This window comes from Patiria miniata, unplaced genomic scaffold (assembly GCF_015706575.1).
Source record: "Patiria miniata isolate m_02_andy unplaced genomic scaffold, ASM1570657v1 HiC_scaffold_18, whole genome shotgun sequence".
NCBI lineage: Eukaryota > Metazoa > Echinodermata > Asteroidea > Valvatida > Asterinidae > Patiria > Patiria miniata.
The window spans coordinates 4,411,195-4,437,940 of NW_024037056.1; the positions used below are offsets into that span (position 1 = coordinate 4,411,195).

The window sequence follows — 26,746 nt, forward strand, 5'->3', positions numbered from 1 at the left end:
ATTGTTGCATACTGTGTACATGTATTTGTTTCCTATTCAGTTCAAGGGTAACGCGTCTTTAGTTTCAGGCTCTGTTTATTTGTGGACCACAAGAGGGCGCCCTACTGTAATCGACATCCGGGATATTTCACCAACCTCCGACCTTTTCAACGTTGTGGACCCGTGAATGTGAGAGGGAATGATGAAAGATATCTTTTGAAAATCCGAAAATATCTTCTTAATCATACTTTGAATGTTATTTCGAATCATTTTATATTAAATATCGTTAATCAGTGATAAAGAAGGATGTTATCATTGCAGGATTTGTCCGTAAACCGTGTCAAAAATCGACATTATATTTTCCATTACTGATGTACAATTACAGCAAAGCTGTTTTGGGGGCAACTGTAAAATGGCGTTTTCGTTTGCATATACGGGCTGTGACTAGACCCTGTAAAACTCCCTTTTTTTCGAAACTAACGAGGGGCCCATAACTACACGATCGCGCGGTTTGCCCTTTTTTACGGTTGGTGATGAACGATTCAGTGTGGTTGCGCACACGTTACATCACGGTCATGACGGTGATCGCCATCTGAATCTGACTTTACAATTACATGCTTTATTTTCGTGTTGCGTTTACTTTTGTCGTCATCGTCATTTTTATTCCTCCTTAGGCATGGAAGGTCTCCCTCCCTCCTCAAAACCCTGCCCTCTATCAATAACATACCATAGGCCCACTTGTTTCTTCAATGTTGCCAACTACTGAACTAGTTTGTTATAAGTAAACGCAGTGGCTATTGTTACGGCAGCCGTAACGCATTTCCCATTTTCTATCGTTACGGTAGACTGCAACCTGGCAACTTTTATAAAAAAACATGACAAGAAAATATAAAATTAGAAGGAAAAAAGTGAATTTGAACTTTATGAAATTCGGACTTTATTTCCCTTTTAAAAAAAATCCTCCAAAGCCTCAGGTTAGAAAAGGAGAAAAATTCGAGTGCAAAACTGAGATTCGAACCCATAACCTCGCAGTGCAAAATCCTACCCTCTATCGGCTGAGCTGGCGCACTGCTCGAAAAAACGTGGGGAAACAAATAATTATATACCTGCGTGCGTATCAAAAAAATGTCGTAGAGGGCGCTAAACAACTAGTGCCGTAACGATAGTCACTTCGATAAGTAAAATAAAGGAAAACATTTCGCAACCTGAGGCCACTTTTATCTTCATCCTAGGCCTACTAATAAATATCAACCCAAATGAAGGTCATTCATTGTAAAACATAATGATAAAACAGGAATCTGGGACTGAGAAACATTTCCAATTTTTTTTACTCTACATAGACTTGAACACAATCACGGAAGTGGCGTCAGGTTGCAACATTTTTTTTCCCAAATAAATTGGGAAAGATTCCCATATCTGGCCATCAGTAATTTTTCCCTTAAATGACCTATCAGCCATCAGAAAGTGATAATCCTATGTCCTAAAACTTCAAAATTAGCAGGGACAAATTTTGAATTTTTACTGAGAAAACACTTACAAATGTTTACACCAATCCCTTAGGGTTTGTGCACAGGCGTCAAGTGATGGCCAGATATGGGAATCTTTCCAAATTTGTTTTTCTGTGAGAAAGAACGTAAGCCAACAAGTATTTGAAATGATTTTTGTAGTAAATCCAGCCCTATGAGTATGAATAGTTTGATAAAGGTCTGGTTTCAGCCTGTCCTACCTGGTTGTTTCTCTCACCAGACTAATCTGCCATCATGGGCCGCGTCATCCGTGGTCAGCGTAAGGGGGCTGGGAGTGTCTTCAAGTCCCACAACAAGCACAGGAAAGGACCGGCCAAGCTTCGCTCGCTGGACTATGCTGAGCGACATGGATACATCAAAGGCATTGTCAAGGTAACAATTATTGTACTAGACTGGCATTCCACAATAAATTGGGCCTAACCAAAGAGTAGCCTATTCGGAGTGACTAAGACCCAAATATATTTTAGTTTCAGACGGACAAACTTTAGTCTGAGTAAAAATCAGGGGTGTGAAATCTCAGCTTTAAAGCTGATTTCAGCTTTTCTTGTTTTGGATTTCAGCTTTTTTTCAGCTTTTTCCCTCACATGCTGTGTACAAAAGTATAGGAGATTTCCAAAGTTCAGCTTTTTTACACCTTTTCAGCCGTTTTCAGCTATTTTTATCAGTGGTTACTCACACCTCTGAAAAATTAATTTCTCGCCTTGCCTTTTTGAAAGATTTAAGGAGACAGACCCTTTTTTTCCCCTGTCTTTTTCCTTTTTCCCCAAGTAGTGGTTTTTCAAGATGGCGGATGGATTCTCCCATTTTCTTTACTCCTTTCATGGTACAAAAGTGTGTCCAAAGGAGCCGTCGCCCTTTCTACAAAGCTGCAATTGCCGGCAGCCGCATCTGCGTAGCGTGCCGGTTCAAAGTTGCACGCAAAGCATGCCGGTTGTGTGAGATGAGCGATATTATGGGCTGCTGTATTGTTTTGCTGTATTTTATTACTGGCAAAGGTTTTAACATGCTAAAAGATTGGAAACAGTGAACTGTTGTTGACAAAAAGTTGCCACCGACAAATAAAAGTGGCATCTGACAATAAAGCACCCAACAGTACGATGTAAATAACGTGACAGTCATGTGGGTGTGCGTAAAAATGTTTGTTTCTTTTTTCTCGAATATTCAAAACTGAAAAGCTATTCGAAAATTCAGTCCAGACATCCAGAACAGCCCTAGTGCTAGACTATCCTTATGAAAAATGTCTAAATTATTGTCACAAACCTAGTTAATGGGTTGAATTGTTTTGTTTGGTCTTTCAGGACATCATCCATGACCCAGGCCGTGGGGCTCCCCTAGCCAAGATAGCCTTCCGTGATCCCTACAGGTACAAGAAACGCAGCGAGCTCATGATAGCTGCTGAAGGCATGTTTACTGGCCAGTTCATCTACTGTGGAAGGAAAGGTAACTGCTCCCCCCCCACCCCTCTCCCCTCCCCTTCCTAAGTCTAGTTTGGTTTTTAGTAGTGTCTCAGTCATATGGACTTCACACTAGTATGTGATATATTTTTTTTGGGGGGGGGAGTTTTGAGAGTTATGGTCCTGCTGGAGTTTACTCTGTCTAGAATATTCATAGATCTACAGTAATGAATTCATCTTTTGCATTTCACAGTTTTTGAAAGTTGGGAATTTCAGTAATACTGAGAAGCAGGTTCAAACCCCTCTCAGTCAATTTCTTTGTTCGACTTAAAACAAATTATATTAAATAATAAGGAATAACGGTCAATTCAAGTAATCTCGTCTTTTAAGAAAGGTTGTTATGAAAAGAACCAGTTGGGACATTGTGCTTCCTTTAAAAAAATAATAAACCTTAACATTGCATTTACCTCTGCCATGCAAAGTATTAACTCCTATATACTGGTGATTTTAACTTAAACTCCTGTCTCATCTTGGCCCTCCTCAGCTGCCCTGACTATTGGCAATGTCCTCCCCATCGGCTCCATGCCTGAAGGAACCATCGTCTGTGCCTTGGAGGAGAAGACCGGAGATCGTGGCAAGGTGGCCCGTGCCTCGGGCAACTACGCCACGGTCATCGCTCACAACCCTGACACGAGGAAGACGAGGGTTAAGCTTCCATCGGGAGCCAAGAAGGTGGTTCCCTCAGCCAACAGGGCTATGGTTGGTAAGTGCGGAGACAGACATTGGCCCACCTCATCCCCTGCGGGAGATTTAGTTCCTAAAGATGCAGTCAGATTGTTGCTTAACACTAAGGTCTCCGTGCACAAGTACCCCTTAACCCTCATATGGAAACGTGCATTCTGAGCCTTGTTTTTGCTTGGGTCAATATTGGCCATGTGACCCATTGGTTTCTTAAGAGTATACCAGGGGGAGAGAAAGGACATTTTGACCATCTGTGACCTTTTAAGCAGCAGGAGGGTTAAATGTTAAAGAGAGAAAGAGATTTGGGCAGGACTGTCAAATGCATTGTTAAAAAATTAAATGCGACAAAGTAAGACCAAAAAGAATTGGCAGTGCATTTGATGAATTTTCAAAGACAACGCTTTCTCGTTATCAGACCGGTTCAAATGTCATGCAAATGCAAAGCAGATTTGACATTTATACCAAACATTTTTTAAAGAATGTGAACCAGCCATTGGGCAAACATATACAACATGCTTCTGTTGTTTAAACCATTCTGGATCTGGGCCCAATTTCATGGCGCTGCTAAGCACACGATTTTCTGCTAACAGAGCCTCTGTCTATTTCATGGAGACCGTAAGCATAAGCACAGCAAAAGGCACGCTAACCTCGGAGGAAAATTTTGCTTAACTTAGTGACGTAAAAATCAAAATCTCCGTACACGTGCGACAGTTACCACATCCACGGCGTGAAATAGTGCTTAAGGTTAGCACACTTTTCTGCTACGCTAAGGACAATTTTTTTGCTAACTTTTAAGCAGTGCCGTGCAATTAGGCCCTGGTCGTAAGCTCTGCCCACCGTTGCTTTGTGTACATTTTTCTCACAGTCTCTGTGACTAAGGCCATGTCCGAATTACAGGCTACGGCTTGAAGTTACACATGAGTCTATGGGAAGTGGCTGCAGCCATTACTATACACTCATGTGGATTTTCAAGCTATAGCGAAGTAATTTTTACCGAGTTACCGTGGTCACCTGACCAAACGTCATGATCTAATTGGTCGATGCGTACTGTTTGATTGACAGGTAGGTAGGGTCCATTGCAGACTGGGATTTGAGTATTTACTCGTTCTTTTTTTGCATCTCCTTCCAGGGATCGTTGCCGGTGGTGGTCGTATCGACAAGCCTCTCCTCAAGGCCGGACGGGCCTACCACAAGTACAAGGCCAAGCGTAACTGCTGGCCCCGTGTGCGTGGTGTGGCCATGAACCCCGTCGACCATCCCCACGGTGGTGGTAACCATCAACATATCGGTGCGCCCTCTACTGTCAGGAGAGATACGTCGGCTGGTCGCAAGGTAAACGAAAAGCACTGTGAAGCCATTTTTGTTTTGATTATTTACGTTATAAAGGTCATAATGTCAATCATGGCGGGGTTTACAAGATGAAAAACTTAATTTGGGCTTGTGCATAAGAGTTGAAAGAAACATGCAACCATTTTGTATTAAGCACCTTGAGCGAAACTTCTGAAAGTCAGTGTGACAGCTGTTATCAGTCAAAACACGGAGCATGGATTAATAGATCATTCAATTAAAATAAAAATCTGATCAACGAGGCAACTTGACGTTGTTTTGTAAAATTAAAATACCAAATTCCCTTATTTTTTTCTTCCATCTCACTTCACTTTCCAGGTCGGTCTGATTGCCGCCCGTCGTACCGGCCGTCTCCGTGGAACAAAGAAGATCCCAGTCGGTGACAAGGAATAGACTACCCCCCCCCCCCCCCTGCAATCACCAAACAGAATTGACTTCATCAAAGTATCATAGCTTGGCTTTCAACATCAAACGGATGATGTTTTACATAGATCATCTATTGCATTGTGCATGATTTGCACTCTAATAAAGAAGACGTACAGTATACAGTAAAGATATTGTGATATTGCTCATTTTTGTGTGTGTATGAGTTTGTTTCTGCATTCAATAGGGGACGTTGAACAGTAGAGGACAATAGGGTCCCCAATTCCCGAAGGTCCCCAATTTATGATCGTGTACAAAACATAGGGGATCTAAATCGTTTTAAGTACATGTACAAACAAAAGAGACAATAGAGGGTCTCGGGCAAATACACACTTGTAAATGTATCTAAGAAACTCAAACCCTCAATTTTGAGGCATAACATGATCTAACAACTGTGAAAAAAGTCTCCTCAAACTTTGTCCATCAATTCCTGAAATAATTTCATCCCTCCTTCGCCTCTTGATGGATTTTTTTCTTGAATTTTTTTTTTTTTTTACAGAATTGTTTAAATTGATAAACCATATCAAGACTTGCGGGAACCTCCAATAACGCTTTGGCCTATTATTATGACATCTTTGACGTATTCCAACATTTGTCAACGGGTTTACATGATGCCGAAAAATTGTTAGTCAAAGCAACCGCTCAAAAATTTGTCAGTCATAAATTAAAGTGTATTTTTTTTTAATGCATCTTGATTAAAATATGGAAACAAAAATTTTTTAAAAATGGGGGGGGGGAGAGAAGGGAGGGGCGTCGTCTTTATCCAAAACTGAATTATTCAAAGAAGAGAGAATAGCATGGGCACGTGATCAACTAAAACAATGGATAACTGCTAAAAACGAATTTTCAAATCCAAGAATAGTTTATTAATGTCGAAGTGAATTCTGAACATGACAGTTCATCAAGTACGTAAAATCAGACACATACTTTACAATAAATAGTTTCATGATTTGATAAAGACAATATTTCCTAACTGCAATATTCATAATAAACATGTACAAAAATGTACATGTAAGGCCAAAAAAAAATATATTCGGTCTCTGGTCAGACCAAAGTTCCGGAATTGACGCGGCCACGCGGCTTTTTTTTTTTTTTTTTGCTTTTTTTTTCTTCAAGCTTGGATTGTACAGACAAGGTGGGGTACTATTTTGCTTTTTTGGTGTCCTCATGTACATTGGTTTCCTCCATAATTTGCCTTGGTGCTTTCGATCATTTGCCTTGGTGCAATCTCCCATTCCTTGGTGCTCTTTGGTAAAACAAAATTGAGGAGGTGCGGAAATAGAGGGCGCTGTTGGAGCTACCGCGGAACATTTTGAAAAAAAAAAGATCGACGCGCATGATTAAAATCGACGCGCGCGCTGACCAGAGACCGACTTATTTTTTTTTTTTGGCCTAATAGCACTTCATAATATATATTTTGGTAATTCACAATATGTAAGTTGATTCATTGATATGTGTCGTACATGAATCCATAAACATTCTATAATTAAATTAAGGCTCTCAACAATATACAGTAAGAAAATGCTTATCCTGAAGCATCACACAGTCTAATGTACAAAACCTACTCGAGGCAGCGAAATAATACTCCAAACTGCTGGGAAAACCAACCAAAATCTTTGTCATATTTTAAGACCAATCACTCCATAATTATTTCCTTAATGCATGTACATGTGTAACCAACGCTGATATTTTTAGGATCTATAGTTTGTCCCGTCGTGTTTTTCGTGGTGTTTAAACCATGGCTTCGTCTTTTGCCTCGAGAGAATTTAAGACATCTGGCTTCTAGAGTTTAAGTTCATGTTCTGCTTTTAGAAAAGAAAAAAAATTGTACACAAAAATGTAGTACGAGGTAAAAGATGGGAGAATTTTCATTTGAATTCAATATGAATGGATTCAAAATCTGTCTGAAGCTGAGCTTCATAGTCACCCCGGCCCGCATATCTGACAAAATATTACATCCCGGCTGTAAAAGTCAATCGGAATTACGAGTATTTATCAATCTTCAGAGTGACTTTGTTTTGACGGTGCTTTATCCCCCTAGTAACCCAAGGCACAGCTTTTGTATGACGGCACATCATCTTGTTCGGAAGATTTTAATTTGGTCAGAAATTAACGACAATTTTTACCAAGTGACAGAAAGAATGAATTTCTTAAAAAATTACGTTTGGGCATAATCAAGCGTCATTTAACTGTGACTCGTGATAGTCAATCTCAAATATGACGTGTGTGTTTGTGATGACTGACAGAGCACACAGTCCAAAACGTCGTGTTACCAGGCCAGCCCTGTATTTTTTTCAGAACCACACACATTGTCAAAAGAGATTTGACTACATTTTATTACCGCAAACTTTACATCTTTTGACTTTACATAAAATAATCTCAAACATCTTCACCGTAATTTCCATACGATTTTATAATTTTAATTCCTGATGGAATATCACAGGCCGTATTACTAAACCTGATATAAGCGATCCAACTCAAGAGATTGTATTCCTTGTCTTCCCATTGTGACCACATTCCACGAAGCGAGCCGTAAGAACATTATTTCCACCCTTTATTTTTTTATGGCAAAAGGGATGAGGGTCTGTTAACCTCAACACGGCGTCTTAAAACCGCCCAAAAGGCGCCCCCATCTGGCCTATGGGTGCAACCAAGTTAATAAATTCCCATTGAGCAGTGATAAATCTCCATACTTTAATTTTTTTTTTAAATACTCTGAGCTCTCACAGTCACAGATGTTCAGGCTGCACAGAAAATGATGATCAACATGTCGTCTTTCCTATTCCTTTCAATTTTTTGGTGGTTGACGAATTACCTTTTGGAGAAATTCTCACCCAAAGAAGACCACCCCGAAAAGGAATATTTCCCAAACTGGAAAAGTAGCCATTTTGAAAAAGGATCCCTCCACAATATAGCTAAATAGCGCCACTTTCGGACCCACTTGCATCCAAAATGCTCAGAATTGGAAGCCCAAATCCAGGCCAGAGGTACAGTGCAATAATCCCCAATGCCATGGCTCTTGGAACTCTCTAATATGGAATAATTTGAATGCACATGTATAACAATAATTATTCATGAGCTCGGCGGACGAATTTTTGGCCGATTTACTTGGTTGCACCCATATGGGAAGGGCACTCACGAGTCTTGCTCTACAGTTTAGTTCCTTCCTGCTCAGGTGGCATGGTCTTGCTAAGTCGGTTGGTCTTGAGATTATTGCTCCCACTCGTGGCTGTCCGGCTTGCGCGTGTGTGGGTGGTCCGACCGGACAGACTCTGCAGCAGGGCAAGACGCTTCCTCAAACCTTTCTTTATCTGTAGCTCGGATGAAGAAGACCATAATCACAAAACTAACTCAAGGGGATGAGATGAGAGTTTGCCTGTGGAGTCACTGACTGAGCCACTGACTGAGCCACTCAGCTTCCCGAGTTACTGACTGAGTCACTGAGTCACTGACTGAGTCACTGACTAACACTGCTAACTGTTTTCAAGCTTTTGGGGGGAAATTTCTACTAGGAAAGCCTACTCTCTGTTTTTTGTAACTACATGTATACAAATTATTTAGAGTTAAGATTATGCCAATCTTATATACTGATTGTAATACCGACCAAATTAATTGCATGCTCGTGGTAAAAGAATCTCCAACAAAGTCTTTGAAGAATTTGATCACTTTAATAGCCCACAGAGCAAAGCATGTGGCGTTTTTTCCCGTCCAACCCCCCCCCCCCTCCCCAAATTGTAGGTGTTTCAATTTTGAAATCGATACATGTTCTTTGGCTATGCGTGAGTGCAGCAATGGAAATGGTTGGGTTGGGAATGAAAGATGAGCGAATTGAATGTATGGTTTGAACACCTATAAGTGAAATGATTAACTTTTAATAGTTGGCTGATTACCATGAGAAGGGTTTTCTATATGGCGATTGTAAGCAAGGAGCTCGAAACTAAATGTGTTTTGGGAGGGGATATGTGGAGCATGATTGATGATCAACCTATTTCTTCTTTATATTACCGTGAATGAACAAAATAAAAATACATTTCTTGACTAGCAACTAATGATTAAGCAGCTTTAAGATTTCCAGGCAAGCTTGAATCATGTTAGCACGCATGTCCTTCATTGATTTCAGCTCAGACACTCAGAAAAAAAATTACCAATACATGTTTGTATTATGGTGTAAAACGAGGACATCTGATGGTCCTCCTTTTTTGTTTTGTAATCATGTTGTAATCGAGGACTGTTCTCACTGGGGTGCATGTCCTCAAAATGTAAATACCTCATGTGTCATCTCTCATTATAATTTTGTACAGGTTTCCAATCGAGGACTGTCCTCACTTGGGTACTTGTCCTCAATCAGTAAAGGACTTTCCATGCACATTGTATCACCTCTCATATCTGTGCACGTTTTCCATGGCTGTCCTCACTGGGGTTCGTGTCCGCACTTGGGTTCATGTCCTCAATAAGGAAAGGAGTTTCTCAATGTGTGTCCTCGATTTACACCATAGACATGTGTACACAAAAATTATGACAATGACTCCAAGCAGCAGTGACATTTTAAGCAGCGGTGACATTTTAAGCAGCGGTGAATATATTTTTATGCACACCACGCACCATCAATGTTGCAAGCAATGCCAAAAGCGGAGGCCTCCCTACCTTTTTAGAAAACTCCGGATTTCTTTTTGCGATTCGGTTTTTTTAGGCTCTGATATTTTGGCGTCGTTGGTGTTGGGTGGGGTATAGGCAGCAGATCGACTACGTCTTTTCCTCTCTGATCGTGACCGTATAACACTCCTTAGCTTTTTATTCAAGAGTGTAAGTATCCGTGGGTTGGCGGCAAGGTGTTAGAATTAAACAAAAACGTGCAAATCAAAGGAAACAGTCTGGATAGCAAGGAAGAAAAACTCTGCAAGAAGTGAGTTTTGAATAATTGAAAATAATTACATCAGTAAAGAGGGGAGGTTTGTGCCATCATTTTAAAAAGGTGTCCGACGAAACGGATGATCAAAACATTTAAAGTTTCGATAGGGATCATAATTCAACAAAAAGCAAAACAAATCGAAAAGTTCTAATCTACCACAGAAATTCAAAGAAAACTGACGCTAAATGTGAGATAGATGCCATTAGTGGCTATCATAAGGGAAAAAGTGATCGATAGAAATGACAGATTCTGATAAGACTAACTGAGGTGAGAAGTGAGCTTACCTCGTCATTCAGTAGGCAGTATAGGATGAATATGAAGACGCCCTAGAACAAAATAAGAAAAGAGTGTACAATCAGTCGCAGTTATCACCATGGGTTGTTAAGCCCCTGTCACACAGTGCCGTTCTCTAGCCCCGTGCGTGATGCGATGGTCACGATCAAAAATAAATATTGAAACGTGGCTAGGACGCGGGAAATGAAAAAATTATGGCTTCAGCCTTGGATGCCAGACCATAATCCGTGTGTGCCCCGTCCTCGTCCGTCCTCGTCCAGTCCAAGCCGGCCAAGCCGTTGGCGTCAAGTCTATTATGTGCTCATCCCGTGTTAGCAGCGAGCGGAGGTCTGGGTAGGCACTGTGCAGATATTCACTGTCGGTACTCAGTATTTTGACGTTTATCCCCGGAAATAGGTAAAACCTAAAAATGGTATTGTTTATACATCATCCCAATTCGCTCGAAAATTAATATGTCCCTTTCCTTAGCCCACACCTTTCAGTTCTGTGTCTAAAGACCCTATATCATTGTAATCGTGTTAAACCAAAACGTCTCTTCTGCACAAGCGATAATCTCCATCACTCGGTTTGGAAAGTTGGAGGAGAAAGTTAAACCTACTTGCAGAGAGTTGAGAATGACGAAGATGTAGGCGAAGACGATTGTGGATGAGTTGAAAGACAGCATGCCTATCAGCCAAGTACAGCCCAGTAGCGGTAAGGTCAGGAGGATTGCCCGCAATGCTATTCTGTCAAAATAAAAGTGTGGAATATGGAGAGCTTAATTATTGGTCACAAAATATTTCCAACTTCGTTCCAAAGCTTTCAGATATGAAAATTGAGCACAACTTCCTGGAGAGCAAACTGTTGATAACAAGTAAACGGAAGCCCTATTTTTATAAAAGTATCCATTCGTACCCATAGTGTGTGTGTCTCTTAAATGTATTTACATGTATGTCAATGCATTTCTGCATGGTGTGAAAGCAAAATATACATGTAGTTACAATGATTGCCTTGAAACTTGTTAGATACAGAGGTGATATTTTCATACGAGATAAGATAACTGTAAATGTGTGTGCATTCCCATGCTTGAATAACTGACCTGATTCTTTCGACCTTTTTCTTGTTCATGTTGGCCCTCAGACTGAGAAACACGCGGATGACTTGCACCAAAACGCAGATGTTGATCTAGAAATAAACAACACAAGACTCATTTAAAGACAAAATAAAATTCAAGAAACTGGATAAAGATTCCGAAAGAGATTGGTTTAGCTTTAATCTCGGAGCAGCAAATATGTTATTGAACCATCAAGTAATGAAGGAACGGGGTATAATCTTAGCGATATTTACCAAGACGACTGCTGCGGCCGGACCGACAAATGCCCAAATCCCTCCGTCTCGGACGGTCAGCCAGCATCTTGGGGGACAAATGGGGGAGAGGGGAGAATCATTTATATCAGGAGATAGAAATGGCTTTAGAGTACGTTAGAAAAAAGGGCTAGGGCTCTTCTTATTCAAAACAAAGCAATTCGATATTTGCACTACAGAAAAGATGCCGATGCATACGTAAAATGTTACGGTATAACCTTTCATCGGAAAGTCTATGTACATCAATAAATATTTGAATAGGTTTCGCTTTCGGCTATATCTCAAGGTTTGGGAAGCACTTTTACAACATGTAAGCACGACAAGTTGTAAATTTTCTTGCACTAGATAATGATGCTTTTATTATTCATCAGGTTCCTGAATGCTTTTTACATTATACATTAAAAACGAGGAATATTCCTACATGCAATGACCTAGACCGCGAAGTTTGTAAATGGCTTGTCCACAACGACCGCTTGGGGGCGCACTAGGAGCAGTTTTGAAAGGAATTCCCCACTGCACCACTGTCAAGACACAAATCACGTTTCTATCTGAAATCTCTGACATTTGTGCGCAATGCAACCGATCATGAGATCCATGAATGAATGTAGGCTATTATTTGCCAGCCTTTCGTTGAAGCGATGTCAAATCGATAATACGCGGTTTCGGGTTGCAACAGTATTGCGTCGAACACGTAGTTGTACTGTACCATGGCCGCCTATATCTTTCAACCCAACAGGCCAAGACCAGTATGGCTTCGGTTTTTTAAGGGGAGTTATGTACCTGTCCGTAGTATCGTAGGAATCAAATGAAGCCGCCATGGTGACACCGACGATAACGAGAGGAAACACTGTGCAAACAAGACGGAAAGAAGGTATGAAAATATTACTTAAATATGTTAATCAAAACGTGACATTTGTTTAGATAAAAATATTTTGAAAGATTATACACGATTGGTGAGGTCTATCAGAAGACATTTGCAATTCGTTGCATCAATCTTCCTGATGTACGTATCATCACAGTAACAGATTTTTATCATGTAGGTCTATTTGAGGTATTATTTGTTCTTACCCCAGCCAAGGGTGAAGTAAGTGGGAAGTCTCAACCATCTCGTCTTGGCTGATGTCGTCTTGGAGAGAAGAAAGATGCCCTCATTCAGCATCCAGAAGAAAGTAGCGAGGAGAAAGAAATGCACACAGATACCCACGGCCTTGCAGGCGCCCTGTCATACAAAAACATCAAGTTCCATCATGAAACAAAAATCAATTTATTAACCGAAAGGTGTGTTACCCCTTGTAAACTTTAAATGATCATATTTACAAGATTAGTCAATAGACTTCAGATTGCGGTGGCAAAATCGTTTTAAATTTTGGTTGATCTTGGGAAATTTTTGCTAATAAAAAATTGTGCATTTCGATTTTGATTTTGCCAAGGGGTGGATCGACAAATTGGTGGCGCTGTTCAACGCCAAATCTTGTTTACGAATTCAATGTTCGTTCCATGTCTGTGCAAGTTTGAAGTTTGCAGCTCATTCTTCACCGAGACATTATTTTGGAAGTATAGATAAATTTATGCCCGTTTAAGATCAATTATAACATTTGTTTACCTCATTTTCTGTCCTGTCTATTCCGAAGACAAAGATGAGCTGTGCCAATAGGAGAGATGCAGCTAGGTTCATGTGGATGATGTTCCTGTCTGCTCGGTACATCCTACAAGAGAAAAATCAAGACATATTGCGTTCCAACTTGAAGGAAGTATTGAGTTCGGGAGGAGTGGCGGAAACCATATTCTCGTACTTTTAAGGTAAGGTCGCTATTTTCAACCATGGATCGATGTACACGGCGTCTGTTGTAACACTTGTTGCCAATCAATCAACAGGTCCAGTTTAATGAAAGTTCTACTTAGGATTCAATATTATTTTGTGGCTCACTCCATTTGAAACATTCACAGTTGATTCCCCCATGACGTACATTTTGATAAAACGCTTAAACGATGATGTACAACGCATATCATGATGCACAATAAACTTTGAAATATTGTTTTTAGGGAGAAAATGGCCCAGATTTAATAGGGGAATGTACTTTAGTTTTATCGTAAATTAAAGAGAAATTTAGGGGTTTTGTTTGGTACCTTTGACTGAGGAAGATAATAAGCATGATTGTGAGGCACGTCATCGACAATGCACAGCCGGCCCAGGTCAGGTAGTCCAGTGCTACAGGTAGAGGATCCTAGATCGATTATCAAAACAAAATTGAAATACAAAAGAGTGAAAGATTTATGGCCCGTGCAACATTATTTTTCGTAGTTAAATATCACCGGACGACTACACAAAATAGATATCAAATATTTGTTCGTAAGAGATGACATTTCAGTGATCGCATCTTGAGGTTTATATACCTCTTTCTAAAACCCTATTTACGCCATAACTCATAGAATCCAATCAAACCCACCTCACTGTGTGATATTTGCATGATGACAGCGAAGCTGGTCAGATGTGTGATGTCACATGTCGTATGTGTGTCATTGGCCTTGGCAACAAAACACCCCTCGGATGACCACACCCCTTCATTCCTGAAATAAATAACAGTTGTATAAACATGAAACGCAAAATGAAACCGATTTTAAACCGGAAACGGAGAAAATTGACAGCAGCTATTCGAACTCAGACCTATTAAATAGCGTACTTTTGATACTGTTACATACCTTGAATAAAATAGGCATGGATTAAGTTTTTTAAATGTCATCGAAAATGGACATAAGCTCCCAAGGATTTTTTTAATTACTCTTCAAATAATCCTTCGGGGAAAATGACACGAAGCCGAAACGAATTCCCAACCATACGGCGCCAGACAGACGAAACTGATATCTCCAAATATTGAACATTGCTTGCTTGTTTTCGTGCGCACGTACCGTTATCTGTCTGACATACCGAGAAGTGTTTTAGTTTACCCAGGGTCGTGTTGCATGATCGGTACATCGTCAATCTTTGGTTGTCATTACTTCGGGTCTTAATGGAAATCTTGGTTTGAGATTTCCCTTTTATGCTCTTGATTTGACACGAACAGATACCATGTCGCCGGGATATTTGTTAGGCATAAGGCCCACTGCCATACTGTTGCATAAATATTCAAACAGCAGACGGCTTCGATTCATTAGTTTCTTTACTCGGAAAGACCTTGTGAAATAACCAGAGTGTTAAAATTGCTGTTGATTTAAACACTATATACAATGCATTACCGTGAAGAGTGAAGAGTGTTTTTGCTGGGAAGCTCTACCGCTTTAGTTTCATTTCTGAATTCTACACTTTTATTTCTTCTTTCCATTTTATGAACATTTTCTGGCCGGCAAAGTCGACTTGTGGTGTGAACTGAGCTCAGATGTAGCCGTATCGTCAGCTTGGTCGATGTATACCTAATTATTCTTAAGCCTATGCGCTGGTCTTGTATGCAAGGATGAAGATGATCTATTTAAAAAAAAAATGCCATCCGACCTCCATTCCTCAAAACCTCTCCTAAATGAATATCCTTACTTTTGACAATTACGTGCATATCATACAATTGCCAACCAGGTTTTGGGTAGGAAAAGCAATAAACAGTGTGCAACGTTCTGAAACATGCATCCCGTATATACACGCATGCGCGCACATGCGTAATTGCCGCAAAGGAAGCGGGTTACGGTTCGAAACCTGTACACCTAAACAATTTCACGGTAACAGAGTTTATATATTCAGCCCAGAAGGAGCGTATGTATTATTTTGTTCCAAGAATTATATTACTTCAGCATTGACGACACTTCTGTCAATATATAAACGTCATATAGTGACGTAAACATACCATCAAGCGCTTTCCATTTTCATTTGAAAATCGGTCAAGCGCTACAAAACATGAAATGTACTTGCTATTATTCACAGATGTTTTTACCATACCCAGGTTTTTGATACTAAGTCACAGGGTTTTTGCACATGCCTTCCAACGAACCGAACAGAAAATGTCCAGCCGGTTTTTTTAAAGAGCGATCAACTATTAAGGTGACTCTTACTATAATGTTATTGGGAATCACCTGTTTAATGACGCACCTGTTTTGTCGCTAAACCTTATCGTGGTCGATCAGAAAACACGAAAAACAAGAACTGTATGAAACTCGTACTCACCCTTCATCCGCTTTCCAGTACCGACAGGTCGGCGTTGAGTCAGGAAATTTCTAGAAGGAAATGTATACACAAGTTTTTTGCCTGATTTTATTAAAGCGAAATTAAGTTTATTTTCAGTCTGTAACATTATACTTTTTAATTGGGCAGAACCCGAAATCGCACTTAAAGTTTACCTCCGATAGTTTACTGAGTAGCATACATAAAGCTAAATAATAACCCGATAGTGTACTGAGCTAAATTGAGATAATTAATTTGAAATTTGGTAACAAGATATACAGTAATGTTTGCGTTTCAGGTTTGAATAAAAAATAAAACAAACTTGCTCTCTTGACTTTCTGACTTACCTCCAAACTGGAGAAGGTGAGTTTCAGCGGTTCGTCTTTGGTTAGCTCAATACTTTCCCTGTCCCATCGCCGGAGGGAGATGGTACTGACAAGGCTACCGATCTCGGTCCTTCCTCCTTCCCCTCCATCGTCGATTGTGGAAGGTAGCTGCTCGTGAAGGAGACTAGCAGTGGACAGAGCTAGCGTAGCTGACATGCCAAAAAATCGACAGATGATGAATTGATTAATTTCGAAAACTCAATTAATTGATTTAAATTGATTGATTTCGAGTTTATCTTTAACGAAGGAATAAACTACAGATGTATCAACATACCAAACTTTGACATATCTTTAATTAGTCGATATGGCATCAATCTGATTTGTTTTCTGGCATATTTTATCTTGAGGCTTGATGCTTTTTTAAATCGTAAATTGTTGACTCTGCAAGATGGGAAGTCCTTAGTCTCACCTCCAGCCGCTTTGACGGAATCCGGCAGAGATAAGGAGAAGCTCTGGTTCCCCAGCTGTCCTCCGAGAGTTTCTCCGCCCTCACAGTCCAAACACAGCGTCAACACCTTCAGGACTGAAGACAAGAGAATTATTGACGTTTGGAGACAAGTATAAAAGTTCTGTTCTACCAATTTGCTTTGGTGTACCCTCTAGTAAATGGTCTTTATAGGCCTATGCCTACCTGTGTGCCGAGCCAACTGGTTTTAGTTGGGTGTTGGATAAGTTATATTCAAACAGACTGAGTGGTCCAAAGTTCGTTGATACAAGTTCGGACATGTAGTTAAGAAAGGGTAAACTGGCTGACTTTGAAAAAAGAATGTTCGTATATTTGCATCTGATTTAAGTTGAAAACCGGACATGAGAAGTTTTCAGTCTCTTCATAATTATGGATGGCCCTGTTTGGTGGGCTTGATCAATGTACTTTGACATTTCTGTTACCGAAGAGATAAGGTGATACATTGATGTCATTGTACAGGAGGAGTTGTTTGGTGTTCACAGTGGCAGATCGTAGCATTGTCGACAGTACTGTCACAGAGAAATTCGTGATAAAGGTCCCAGTAAAGTTTCGTAAAACAAATCTCATCATTACTGCGACAGTCAAATGCACTCAACCGATTGCTTTATCTGTTGTGCTGAGTGTTAGCAATCTGACGTGCCCTTTTCGAATCCAGCTGCTAGTCATGTGTTGTGTCCTTGGGCAAGCCACTTCACTCTCACTTGCCTCTCTCCACCCAGGAGTATAAATGAGTACCGGCATTAGCTGGGGAGTAAACTGCGATGGACTAGCCTCCCATCCAGGGGAAGTAGAAATATTCTCAGTCGTTTCATACTAGATGAAACCGGAGATAAACGCGGGCTGTATGGGCCACATTGGCTCGTGACAGACTTGACTCCTTTTTTAACTCTCTTTACAGTATATAAGGTCTACTTCTGGATGAGGTTATCACGTGGTGTCGACATGAAAGCACCATGGTGCAGGTGATCCATTTAGACGTCGAGCAAACAATGGCGGCGCTAGATTGCATGAAATCAAGCGAGCAGTCTTTCAATTACGCCTGATGAAGTGAAATTTGATTTGGGGAAGAGAACCTGAAAGACTTTCGTCTATAACTCAATCTTTCACTTTTATTGAATGACCGAAGACGAAGTAATAAAATCAAAAAGACGACTAGTGCGTGTCTCTCAGACACGAGCAAATTACCTCCAAATTGAATTTGTGTTCAGATGGCATTTTTTTTCTTCAGACGTGACGTGTATCGCTAATCGAAGTCTAGACCTTAAAGCGTTGTCGTAGTTGCAAAACGTCGCAGTGGATAACTTTAAAGAGAGATCTTTATCAACCTTAAGAAAAGCATAGAGGAACGGGTGTAGTTCAGGGCGTGTTTCGTCTTGCCGTTTTTACCCGCATCATGTCCATTGCGTCCAAATATTGCAACCGTAGCATTTTGCATTACCAAAATTATAGGTAAAACAACGACATACCTATATCTGGAGTCGATACCACGAGGGCTTTGGCGGGCCCATTAATCGATTCCGCCAAACCGTCTACCACGGAATCGAGGGACTTTATGATGGTAGTAGATTGGTCCTGTGCCTTCTGTCGACACAATTTAAAAAAAAAAATGAGTTAAAAATGTAACAGCCACATCATGTCAACAGACACATTATCATAAGTGTAACTGGTGATTATCACGCATAGTCAGGTGGCACTTCACCATCGAACAGGGAAGCACAAGGAGCATGATTTAAAACCCAAACAAAGCTCTTGATGATGCATTTATTTATCAATATATTGTGGCGTGTTTTTTTTTCAATTCAGTATCTTAAGAGTCGATCCCACTTTTGTACATGATAGTACCGTGTATGTAACGAGAAAACCGTGGTCACGTAACGCCACTGCCTACCGTATTTGATGATGCATTCAGCGACGAATACTGCGAGAAAGAAATGAGGCTGTCGATTTCTTCCAAGACACCGGTGTCGTTCTAGAAAAGAAAAGGACAGATAAAAATGCTGAGAGTTCCAGGTCATTCAAGTTTTTGAATATTCCAATATTAAATTACATATTGTATGTAGTAGACAGCAAAATAGCTGCATTGTGTTGCATAAACTAGTGGAATTTTATCAATTTGTCCTTGTCACAATGGTTTCGAAATGTGCAGCAATGACCATTCCAACCACGTCTTCTTTGTGACATACTCATACCATGATGGTATTAAATGTTAATAAATTGGACTGAAGAAAGCGTCTTACCGTAAACGTCTTGAGATAGTTGGAGACATCGTCTCGGACTTGGGTGAGTTCCTCACGGAACGCCTCCAGTGTTTCTTCCTCTTTCTGGAGCAAGAAAAAAGTTTCTGGTTCGGTTCAACTTCAGAATTTGTGTCGGGGAGGTCTTTAGAGAAAGGCCAATTCGGTTCGTACGTGTGACGTCATTTCAACTTAAACCACTCGAATGACGCACGCGCGCGTTCTCCCGAGGCGCCAGTGTGATTGGTCTACAGGGCACCGAGTGCGCGCGTACCACCTGTGCGCGCGTACCACCTGCCGATCGCTTGGTGCTACTTCTTTATGATTAGCTTACCGTTCTGGGTGACGTAGGTGGATGGGTGGATCCCGGACCGACTGCATCCATTACCGTCGTAAGAGGCATTTTGGTGGGCATGGGCTGGCGACATTTCAAGCTTTTCGACACTAAAAGGACGAGAAATAAGTTTGGTTATGCTAATTTGCTTACAGCAACCATATGCATTGTACCAAAAAGTTGCAGAAGTAATAAGAAATTGGAAAACTTAGAAGGACTTTCAGTTGAATATCTGACCTTTGAATTTACAGGAGTAGCGGTTGACCCGTGATGACTCCGAGGAGTACAGTGTCTTGTTGAGGATGTAGACGAAGTTGAGATCGGGCACTGGGTGACCGTCTGCCCACGGCCAGCTGTCTTGAGGCTGAAGGGTCTCCGTGCCGTCTAGCCAGCGGAATGTGGAGTTAGACTTAGTCGCACGGACGAAGAAAAAGTGAAGAGGAAAAAATAAGTATACACTGTCATTATTCTGACGATAGACAACTCATGTTGATGTCTTTACTACATAAGCTAGATTACTTGCTACTAGCATGTGAAGAATCCATTCAGATTTCCAAGACTTGCCAGTCAATAGTTTGGACTGGTACTTACGGTGTCCCTGAAGAGACCAAGCCACACTTCCTGGTCCGTCACAAAGATACGTCTGTCTTCCAGCCCCTTGAGGGCGCTCTCTCCGAATGATTCCAGACTGAGCAGCGAGGCGTCCCATCGTCGCTGGCAGTAATTTTGGGCGCCGCTCCACGTCTTTTGATCCAAAATGTTCGGCTCTAGAATGCCGTTGATTGGACTGAGGCAGTGCTTCTTGTATGGAATCCAGTTTGTCGGGCATGATACCCGCTCTGAGGGAAAACAAATCATGAAAATCGATTATTGATAATCGATGATCATATTTATCGATTATGTGCGTTATCCAGATTGTGGTAGGGAAGTTTGTCAGCGAAAATTAACGAGGCAGAAAATTTTTAATGGACCTTTTGCATTCGGCAGCCATCTTTGAGGTGTTTCTTGTTAATTTGGTAACAATGCCATGAGGTCTGCTATTGTGCGTATCCCTGTGCTGCAAGAGCACGTGCCCCTAAGATGGCTGTAAGGTAAAAGGTCTGTTAACGTTTACGCTACAATTCAAAAGCAACGTTGTTAAAATCCCAGGTACAGAACAGAAAGTGTTCAACATGTTAGTATTCGAAATGATCACTACGAACTATTAATTGTTGATTGCTACGAAGTCATTACTTTGTCACACCTATACCTACTAACGTTAGTGCTTAAAACTATGAAGTGTAATTATTAGAAATACACTGTATGATATACTGCATGGACAGACTGAAATGGGATGTGATATGTAGACGGTCATGTCGTTAGTCTAGTGTAAAATTCTAGATATTCTATATATTTTTGGCGACTTTAGTGTAGATTTCCATTGATCAATTCGCACGTCGTTAGGAATGGGGCTTCATGAGTTTATCTGGGTGTTATGGCATCTACGTGTTTTATGACTGATTGCAATTGAGCACACTAGATGAGGGTGGTCATTGACAAGACTTAGTTTGCTTGTGAACAATGATGTTAATGTAACTTCAATGACGTATCGAAATTCGTTAAAATACGTGTGTGCAGTATTAGAGTGAAGTTAACACACTCTGGAATTCCGTGCCAAGTGAACTGCAACCCTTGATAAACTAAACTTACCACTGACAGGGTCGGTCTTAGTAACTGAGAGAGAAAAAGAAAAGTCAACTCCATTTGCCAAAAATCACGCTTGAAAGTAAAATATGGTCAACATAAGATGAATGTGGTCGCTTATGGTAAGCGTTATTAGGAGAATCCAGAATGTTATAAGGAATTTTGAGGTTATGCCATTTCATGTATAGGTCACACCATGAATACATTGCAAGATACACATTAGTCTAAGAACTGAGAGAAAAAAATATCGTTGGAAATTATGGAAAAGCTGACACGACATCAAAGTGCGCCGGCCACCGGTTGCCTCGGAAAGCCCTTTTATTAACTTCGCGGTCGACGTACTGTAGGTCTGTTCTCGTTCATCGTTCATCTATTCTTTACTGTTTGCGATTAGTACAAGACAAAAGCAAACGCACACATGCGCCTCGTAGACAAAACCTTTGCTGTTCACAGAAATTATACATAATTCAAACGTCAAAGCATTAAAACTGCTCATTAATTTTAATACATGATCGGCTAGAGCAAAATTAGCCTCTTACTGTATAGATTTGCCAAAGGAGGACGACTTTTCCGATGATGCACCGCAGGTATTGCGGGATTTTTACCGACAGCGGCAGCTTTTCTCTATACAGTATGTTATTACTCATACTGCAGCGTCCCTTTGGCAATTTTGGAGAAGCTGAAAACAATTTCCGAGTGATATGGAATCGTCCACGCGGAAACTTCAACACGCGTCGGCAAAATGAGACGGTCGGCCATGGCACATGGGAAATCTAATGAGCAAACAAGCTAGTTCCGTCATCCAGAACAGTCGCCTGCATCTGAGCAGGCCGAAGTCATAACTGATGGCGCAACCAACACTCCTCTTCGTTATGATAACAACTAGCAGTAGGAGGTGTTGGTGATGTACTGAGGCGATTCTAGACAGGAGAAATTCTCCGAGGATTAGAATCGCAGATGTCAAAAGAAATACACCGTCTGATGCGCTACAAGTGTAGGAAGAAATATCTTCATACTGAAACAAGTCAGTTAAAGTGTTTCACTTGAAGTCCCTAGATCAACATAAAGACACAAAAACGTACAAGGTTGTGTTATTTTTATACAATTATATATTTATTGAGTTTAATTCCCTCTGGTAAAGGGTGCCTCAAAAGTCGACACACAGACACACTGTATACCAAAACCTGTGTGATTTTGGACCGCCTGAGGATGTTTTAAAAGCAACCTGTGCCAAATTCTGAATTGATTAGTCGCTTATGGCAAACGTCTGTGACCACAGCCGGATGCAACCTGTTCGCTTGCCCCGTTGTATGCAAGTTTCCTCGTTGACGCGAGGTTTAAAAGTCCATACGAGGCCTTGGTCAAGGCTAGGTAATTAATGCACACCAAAAAAAACCTGTTGCCATGATTCGCTGACGCACGATCTGACACGAACTGCGTTTTGTGCTGGTATAGGTCACACAAAATGCAAGCTCAAGTAATAATTAGAAGATTTGCATACCAAAAAAATTATAGAAACCTTTGGGAATTATAAACCACACGGCAGCCTTATGAATAAAATTCCCGGCCACATGGGGTTTATTTTTATTGTTTTGAAAATAATTAAATGTAATGGTTAGTGATGCATGCCGCTGTTACAGTAAAAGAGCGCAGTATTGGTATGAAATGTCCGGGTATTTCTGAACCACCGCAGTTGGTTTTAACTTTCAGTATCTAAAAATGCCAAATATTGACAGAGTGGTATCAGTGTGCTTTTATGAACGATAGTTTATGAATGTCTGAATGTGCAACAAATCCAACAACATATTCCTTTTCCGTGACATTTTCATGGCATGACTGTTGTCTCTTTCTGGCAGATGAAGCACCGTCAGAGGGTGTCATTATCCTCCACCCGCCACCACCTTTCCAATGCAAGGTGAGGTGTCGTGAACTCATCCAAAATTTCACACCTGCCAATTCATGGAAACAGTATTATACTTGAAGACTGCATTCACTCACCGTGAAAATCAATTATGCACCCACCTGTCTTTTATCTTACAACACCTTTTTTAGTCAGAGGAACATTTTACCAGAATTGCGTTTTACCTTTCTGTTCACACTGAGTGCATGGGCTTATCTTGTCATTATTTTATACGTAATCAATTAATGAATACTAAATGTTTGTTGTTTTGATAAATGCACGAACGTCTTGTAAGAACAGCTTGTAAATTCGTATAATGTTAGTGTTTACAATCCGTGCAGTGGTGGCTCATTGTCTGTCCGATGTAAGCCCATGAAAACATTAAAGCATTTTCGTTTCAACTTTCAATAAAAACGCTGTCATACCATGTAAATATAAACACTGGTCGTGTGGCTCGATATACGTCATAGATACTAAATTCGTTGGTACATGTTGAAGGAATAATTCACACGGGCCAGCGGTTTTGAATGGAAATCTGCATAAATTAGTTTCTAAAAAAATCTGATTGACTTCACAAAACAGCAGTACAACTCCTTATGTCATATCTGTACACTCGACCCATTCTCTCTGTTTTTATTTAGGGTGGGGAGTTGGGGTGGGGAGTTGGGGTGGGGTGGGGATGTCGACTGTACCTTTCTTGTACACACACTCGGCGTTGTTCACACATTGCCCCACAGATTGGCTGTCACGTGACAGCATACACGTGACGGAGGTGTTTCCACCCGGCGTCGTTTCGCAGCCCAGGTAGGCGATGTTACCAGCCGCTCCGTCGTCAGACCCGGTGCAGTTCGCCTGTTGAATTGACACAAGTTAAAGAAAACGCTTCCAGATTAATGAACCTGTCGCATCCCCCGAGACATTAATCCCAGAGATGTTCATTCAAAAAGTGCACTTAGACCCTGCCATTCGTTCCATGCATGAAATTGCAATTAATTTTGAAGTCTCATCCCGCCGAATTACCGGTGAAAGTGGCTCGGCATGAGTGATTTAAGAGACAATTAGGCTGGAAAATTGAAATCATAATGGATGGCTTTTTCTTGTTAATGTTGAAACTGATGTGGCGCCGCACTTCAAAGCACCGGACCGGGGCCAATAAAGTGTGCTGACTGGAAAATGGATTTCACTGGAATAGACCAATTAAGGCTATGTTCATGATGTCTCATGTTAAGAAGTGATCTCGGCCTACATAGCAACAAAATTAGGCGAAGTATGCCTATTTATTTAGGCTACCAGCCAATGAAGGCAGCCGACTTCAACAATCATCATTGCACAAATGAATGAATCGGACATAGACCTTTTACAGATAGCCGCCAGACCGGAAAGTGCAATAAAGGTATATGTTAGATGCATTGTGGGACATTTTGTGCCGCACAAAATCTCCATTTGTCACGAAAACTGCCCCAGGATGCACTGCGCAGCATACCTTCACTGCACACTTCCGAGTATAATATGCACTCAAGTATGCACTCAGATCGCACGAGGGGCGAGCTTTGCTGCGTCTTGCATGTACTATTGTGAATCTAACGATGGTTACCAGTCGGGTTAGGCCCCAATTCCAAAACTCGGAGACGTCTCCATTTCGGCTTCGCCTGGTATATGGGTCCCCAACTTTGAAAATACCAGCTCAACATATTAGTCAATATTATTTTTGTTACAGAAATATCAAACTGTTTGATATATGAAGTAAGCGATTTTTTTGTTTTAATTTGATCGGAACAGTAAAAGTTTTTTTTAAAGATAAAGCCAAAACGGAAACGCAGCCGAGCTTTGAGAAAGGGCCATCATGTTTAATTTTTAGCCGTGGCGGCTACCTGACCTACAATGTATAGACGTCAGGGCATCGGGAATTGTCAGGTAAGGGAACCAGACTAATACCTCATTATCCACGAACATCTCTCCTCCGACACAGTCCGTCACGCCCTTGTCACACTCGAACCAGCTCGAGCCCACCGTCACGCTGCAGTTCCTGGTCGTGGCTGCTCGGGTCAGCTGCTTGACCAGGTGACACGGGTATCCGCTGACCTCCAGGCAGATCTGGGCAGTGCGCATGCCCTCCATGATGCCCATCAAGCATGCGCAGAGGTCGTCACAGGTCTCGTTGTGCCAGAGGGCGCGAGAGACATCCCAAAGACTGGATATCTGAGGAAACACAGACCATATGAGAGGGAATAGACAAATTTTAGTTTATAATATATTTTTTGTTACTTTTTGTTTGATAATTTTGTCATCGTTATGTGCCACAGCATTTTGCATATTACATGATGGGGTGTTTAGACAGCGCTTTAAACTTTTCAATAAGGCCATATGCCCTCTATGAACGCAGACATGAAAGGTCTAATACCCTCTCCCATACCCCCACCCCCACCCCCAATCCAGAAAGTCTTCAGCATCTTCAGTAAAAAAAAAAAAAAGAATATAATACACTGGAAATAAATCACAATTATGCTCATAAAAGCATCATAAAACTGTCTTATAATAAAAAAAAATCTTTATAAAAGTGATTGTACAAACAGAAGGTTGTCGAGACTATTCGAATAAAGGTGCGTTTGTATCGGTCCTTCAATAAATGTTTCGCTTCTAATTTTTTTCCAATTATTTCTTATCGGAAGGCCAGGATGTGTAGTCGGTGCATGATATTTGCTCATTAGGGCAGGCAGCGTAGTGCGTGAAATTACACATGACAGAAAACAGCTCAGAACAGTCATACTTCATGTTTCAATGTCAGACGTGTCTTACAGATCCACAGTCATGTTCTATTTCTATCTTCCATCGCTGGTGACAGGTTCAACATTCAAGGATTCCATGTTTTGAATGGATACCATACGGCACGTAGGCGGACATCGACCCCCGCTTCAGGTTTTGATTCACGGGATAACTTGATTACGATTCCTCCACGAATGTTCATTCCTCAGCGCCTCGCTATAATTTGCAAACAGCATTGTGTTGTTTTGCCCTTGGACGTTGATATCGCGCTGAGGTAACGGAATTTCGGCGTGGAAACATTATTACAACAAAATAATCAATTTTTACAACGGCAAATGAGAGTCACAAGTATGCAAAAATGGAAAACTTTAAAAAAAAAATAAATAATTAAAGCTCATCCTTCCCATTTCTTTTGTCCTGAGGGCCTAGGGGTGCGGATTGTTTTTTGTATTAAACTATGCCCAAAAACACTCAGAAATATTATTGATATACAAACACAACGACAGTGAAGAATTAATTGTTTTGTACCATTTATTGTTCACTTCGAACTTAACATATCACCGATTTAATTTTATATAGGCCTTCAAGTGTATTTTTAAATGTTTTCAAAATGTTTGATGGGCCTATTTGCATAAGCCATAAAAATACCTTATTTGACATTATTGGACATTTGAAATTAAAACAATATGTAAGGGGGCAATCTCTAATTCATTGCTATGAAACGTTTAAACTGTGAGTTTGCATTGTAAAGCTACTAATAAACCGACAAGGTTACTATAAAAACCTGATTCAAAAGTCACTCTACTGATCCGAAAAGCGGCCCTTTGCGGAAGAATTAAGTTACGGTGATAATATCACATTATGAAATCGAACTTCATG

At 40.8% G+C, this 26,746-nt stretch overlaps 2 protein-coding genes across 5 annotated transcripts in view; one reads left to right on the plus strand and one right to left on the minus strand.

Annotated features, from left to right (window-relative positions):
- The first annotated feature begins 67 nt into the window (after window positions 1-67).
- Window positions 68-5,540, plus strand: LOC119724327 (60S ribosomal protein L8). The gene is made up of 6 exons (XM_038195321.1): window positions 68-168; window positions 1,726-1,877; window positions 2,804-2,945; window positions 3,444-3,662; window positions 4,770-4,972; window positions 5,306-5,540. Exons 2-6 carry the CDS (start codon window positions 1,740-1,742, stop codon window positions 5,378-5,380), a joined length of 777 nt encoding a protein of 258 aa, XP_038051249.1. The 5' UTR covers window positions 68-168; window positions 1,726-1,739; the 3' UTR covers window positions 5,381-5,540.
- A 2,776-nt stretch (window positions 5,541-8,316) lies between these two features.
- LOC119724328 (adhesion G protein-coupled receptor E3-like) overlaps window positions 8,317-26,746 on the minus strand; it is a 33,855-nt gene continuing 15,425 nt past the window's right edge. Inside the window, exons 2-24 of one of the 4 annotated variants that reach the window (XM_038195324.1) lie at window positions 25,040-25,303; window positions 23,797-23,956; window positions 21,211-21,234; window positions 20,113-20,360; window positions 19,759-19,930; window positions 19,522-19,631; window positions 19,191-19,274; window positions 18,842-18,922; window positions 18,420-18,534; window positions 16,897-17,010; window positions 16,449-16,636; window positions 16,105-16,154; window positions 14,405-14,525; window positions 14,085-14,182; window positions 13,561-13,663; window positions 13,026-13,176; window positions 12,738-12,804; window positions 11,940-12,006; window positions 11,692-11,777; window positions 11,212-11,338; window positions 10,604-10,645; window positions 10,055-10,197; window positions 8,633-8,721 (exon numbers count right to left, since the gene is read on the minus strand). In XM_038195324.1, the coding sequence (XP_038051252.1) occupies window positions 8,718-8,721; window positions 10,055-10,197; window positions 10,604-10,645; window positions 11,212-11,338; window positions 11,692-11,777; window positions 11,940-12,006; window positions 12,738-12,804; window positions 13,026-13,176; window positions 13,561-13,663; window positions 14,085-14,182; window positions 14,405-14,525; window positions 16,105-16,154; window positions 16,449-16,636; window positions 16,897-17,010; window positions 18,420-18,534; window positions 18,842-18,922; window positions 19,191-19,274; window positions 19,522-19,631; window positions 19,759-19,930; window positions 20,113-20,360; window positions 21,211-21,234; window positions 23,797-23,956; window positions 25,040-25,303 (2,619 nt within the window). In that variant the 3' untranslated portion in view covers window positions 8,633-8,717. Of the gene's footprint in view, window positions 8,722-10,054; window positions 10,198-10,603; window positions 10,646-11,211; window positions 11,339-11,691; window positions 11,778-11,939; window positions 12,007-12,737; window positions 12,805-13,025; window positions 13,177-13,560; window positions 13,664-14,084; window positions 14,183-14,404; window positions 14,526-16,104; window positions 16,155-16,448; window positions 16,637-16,896; window positions 17,011-18,419; window positions 18,535-18,841; window positions 18,923-19,190; window positions 19,275-19,521; window positions 19,632-19,758; window positions 19,931-20,112; window positions 20,361-21,210; window positions 21,235-23,796; window positions 23,957-25,039; window positions 25,304-26,746 lie in introns of all 4 variants that reach the window. The other 3 variants (XM_038195323.1, XM_038195322.1, XM_038195325.1) reach the window with 3 other exon arrangements.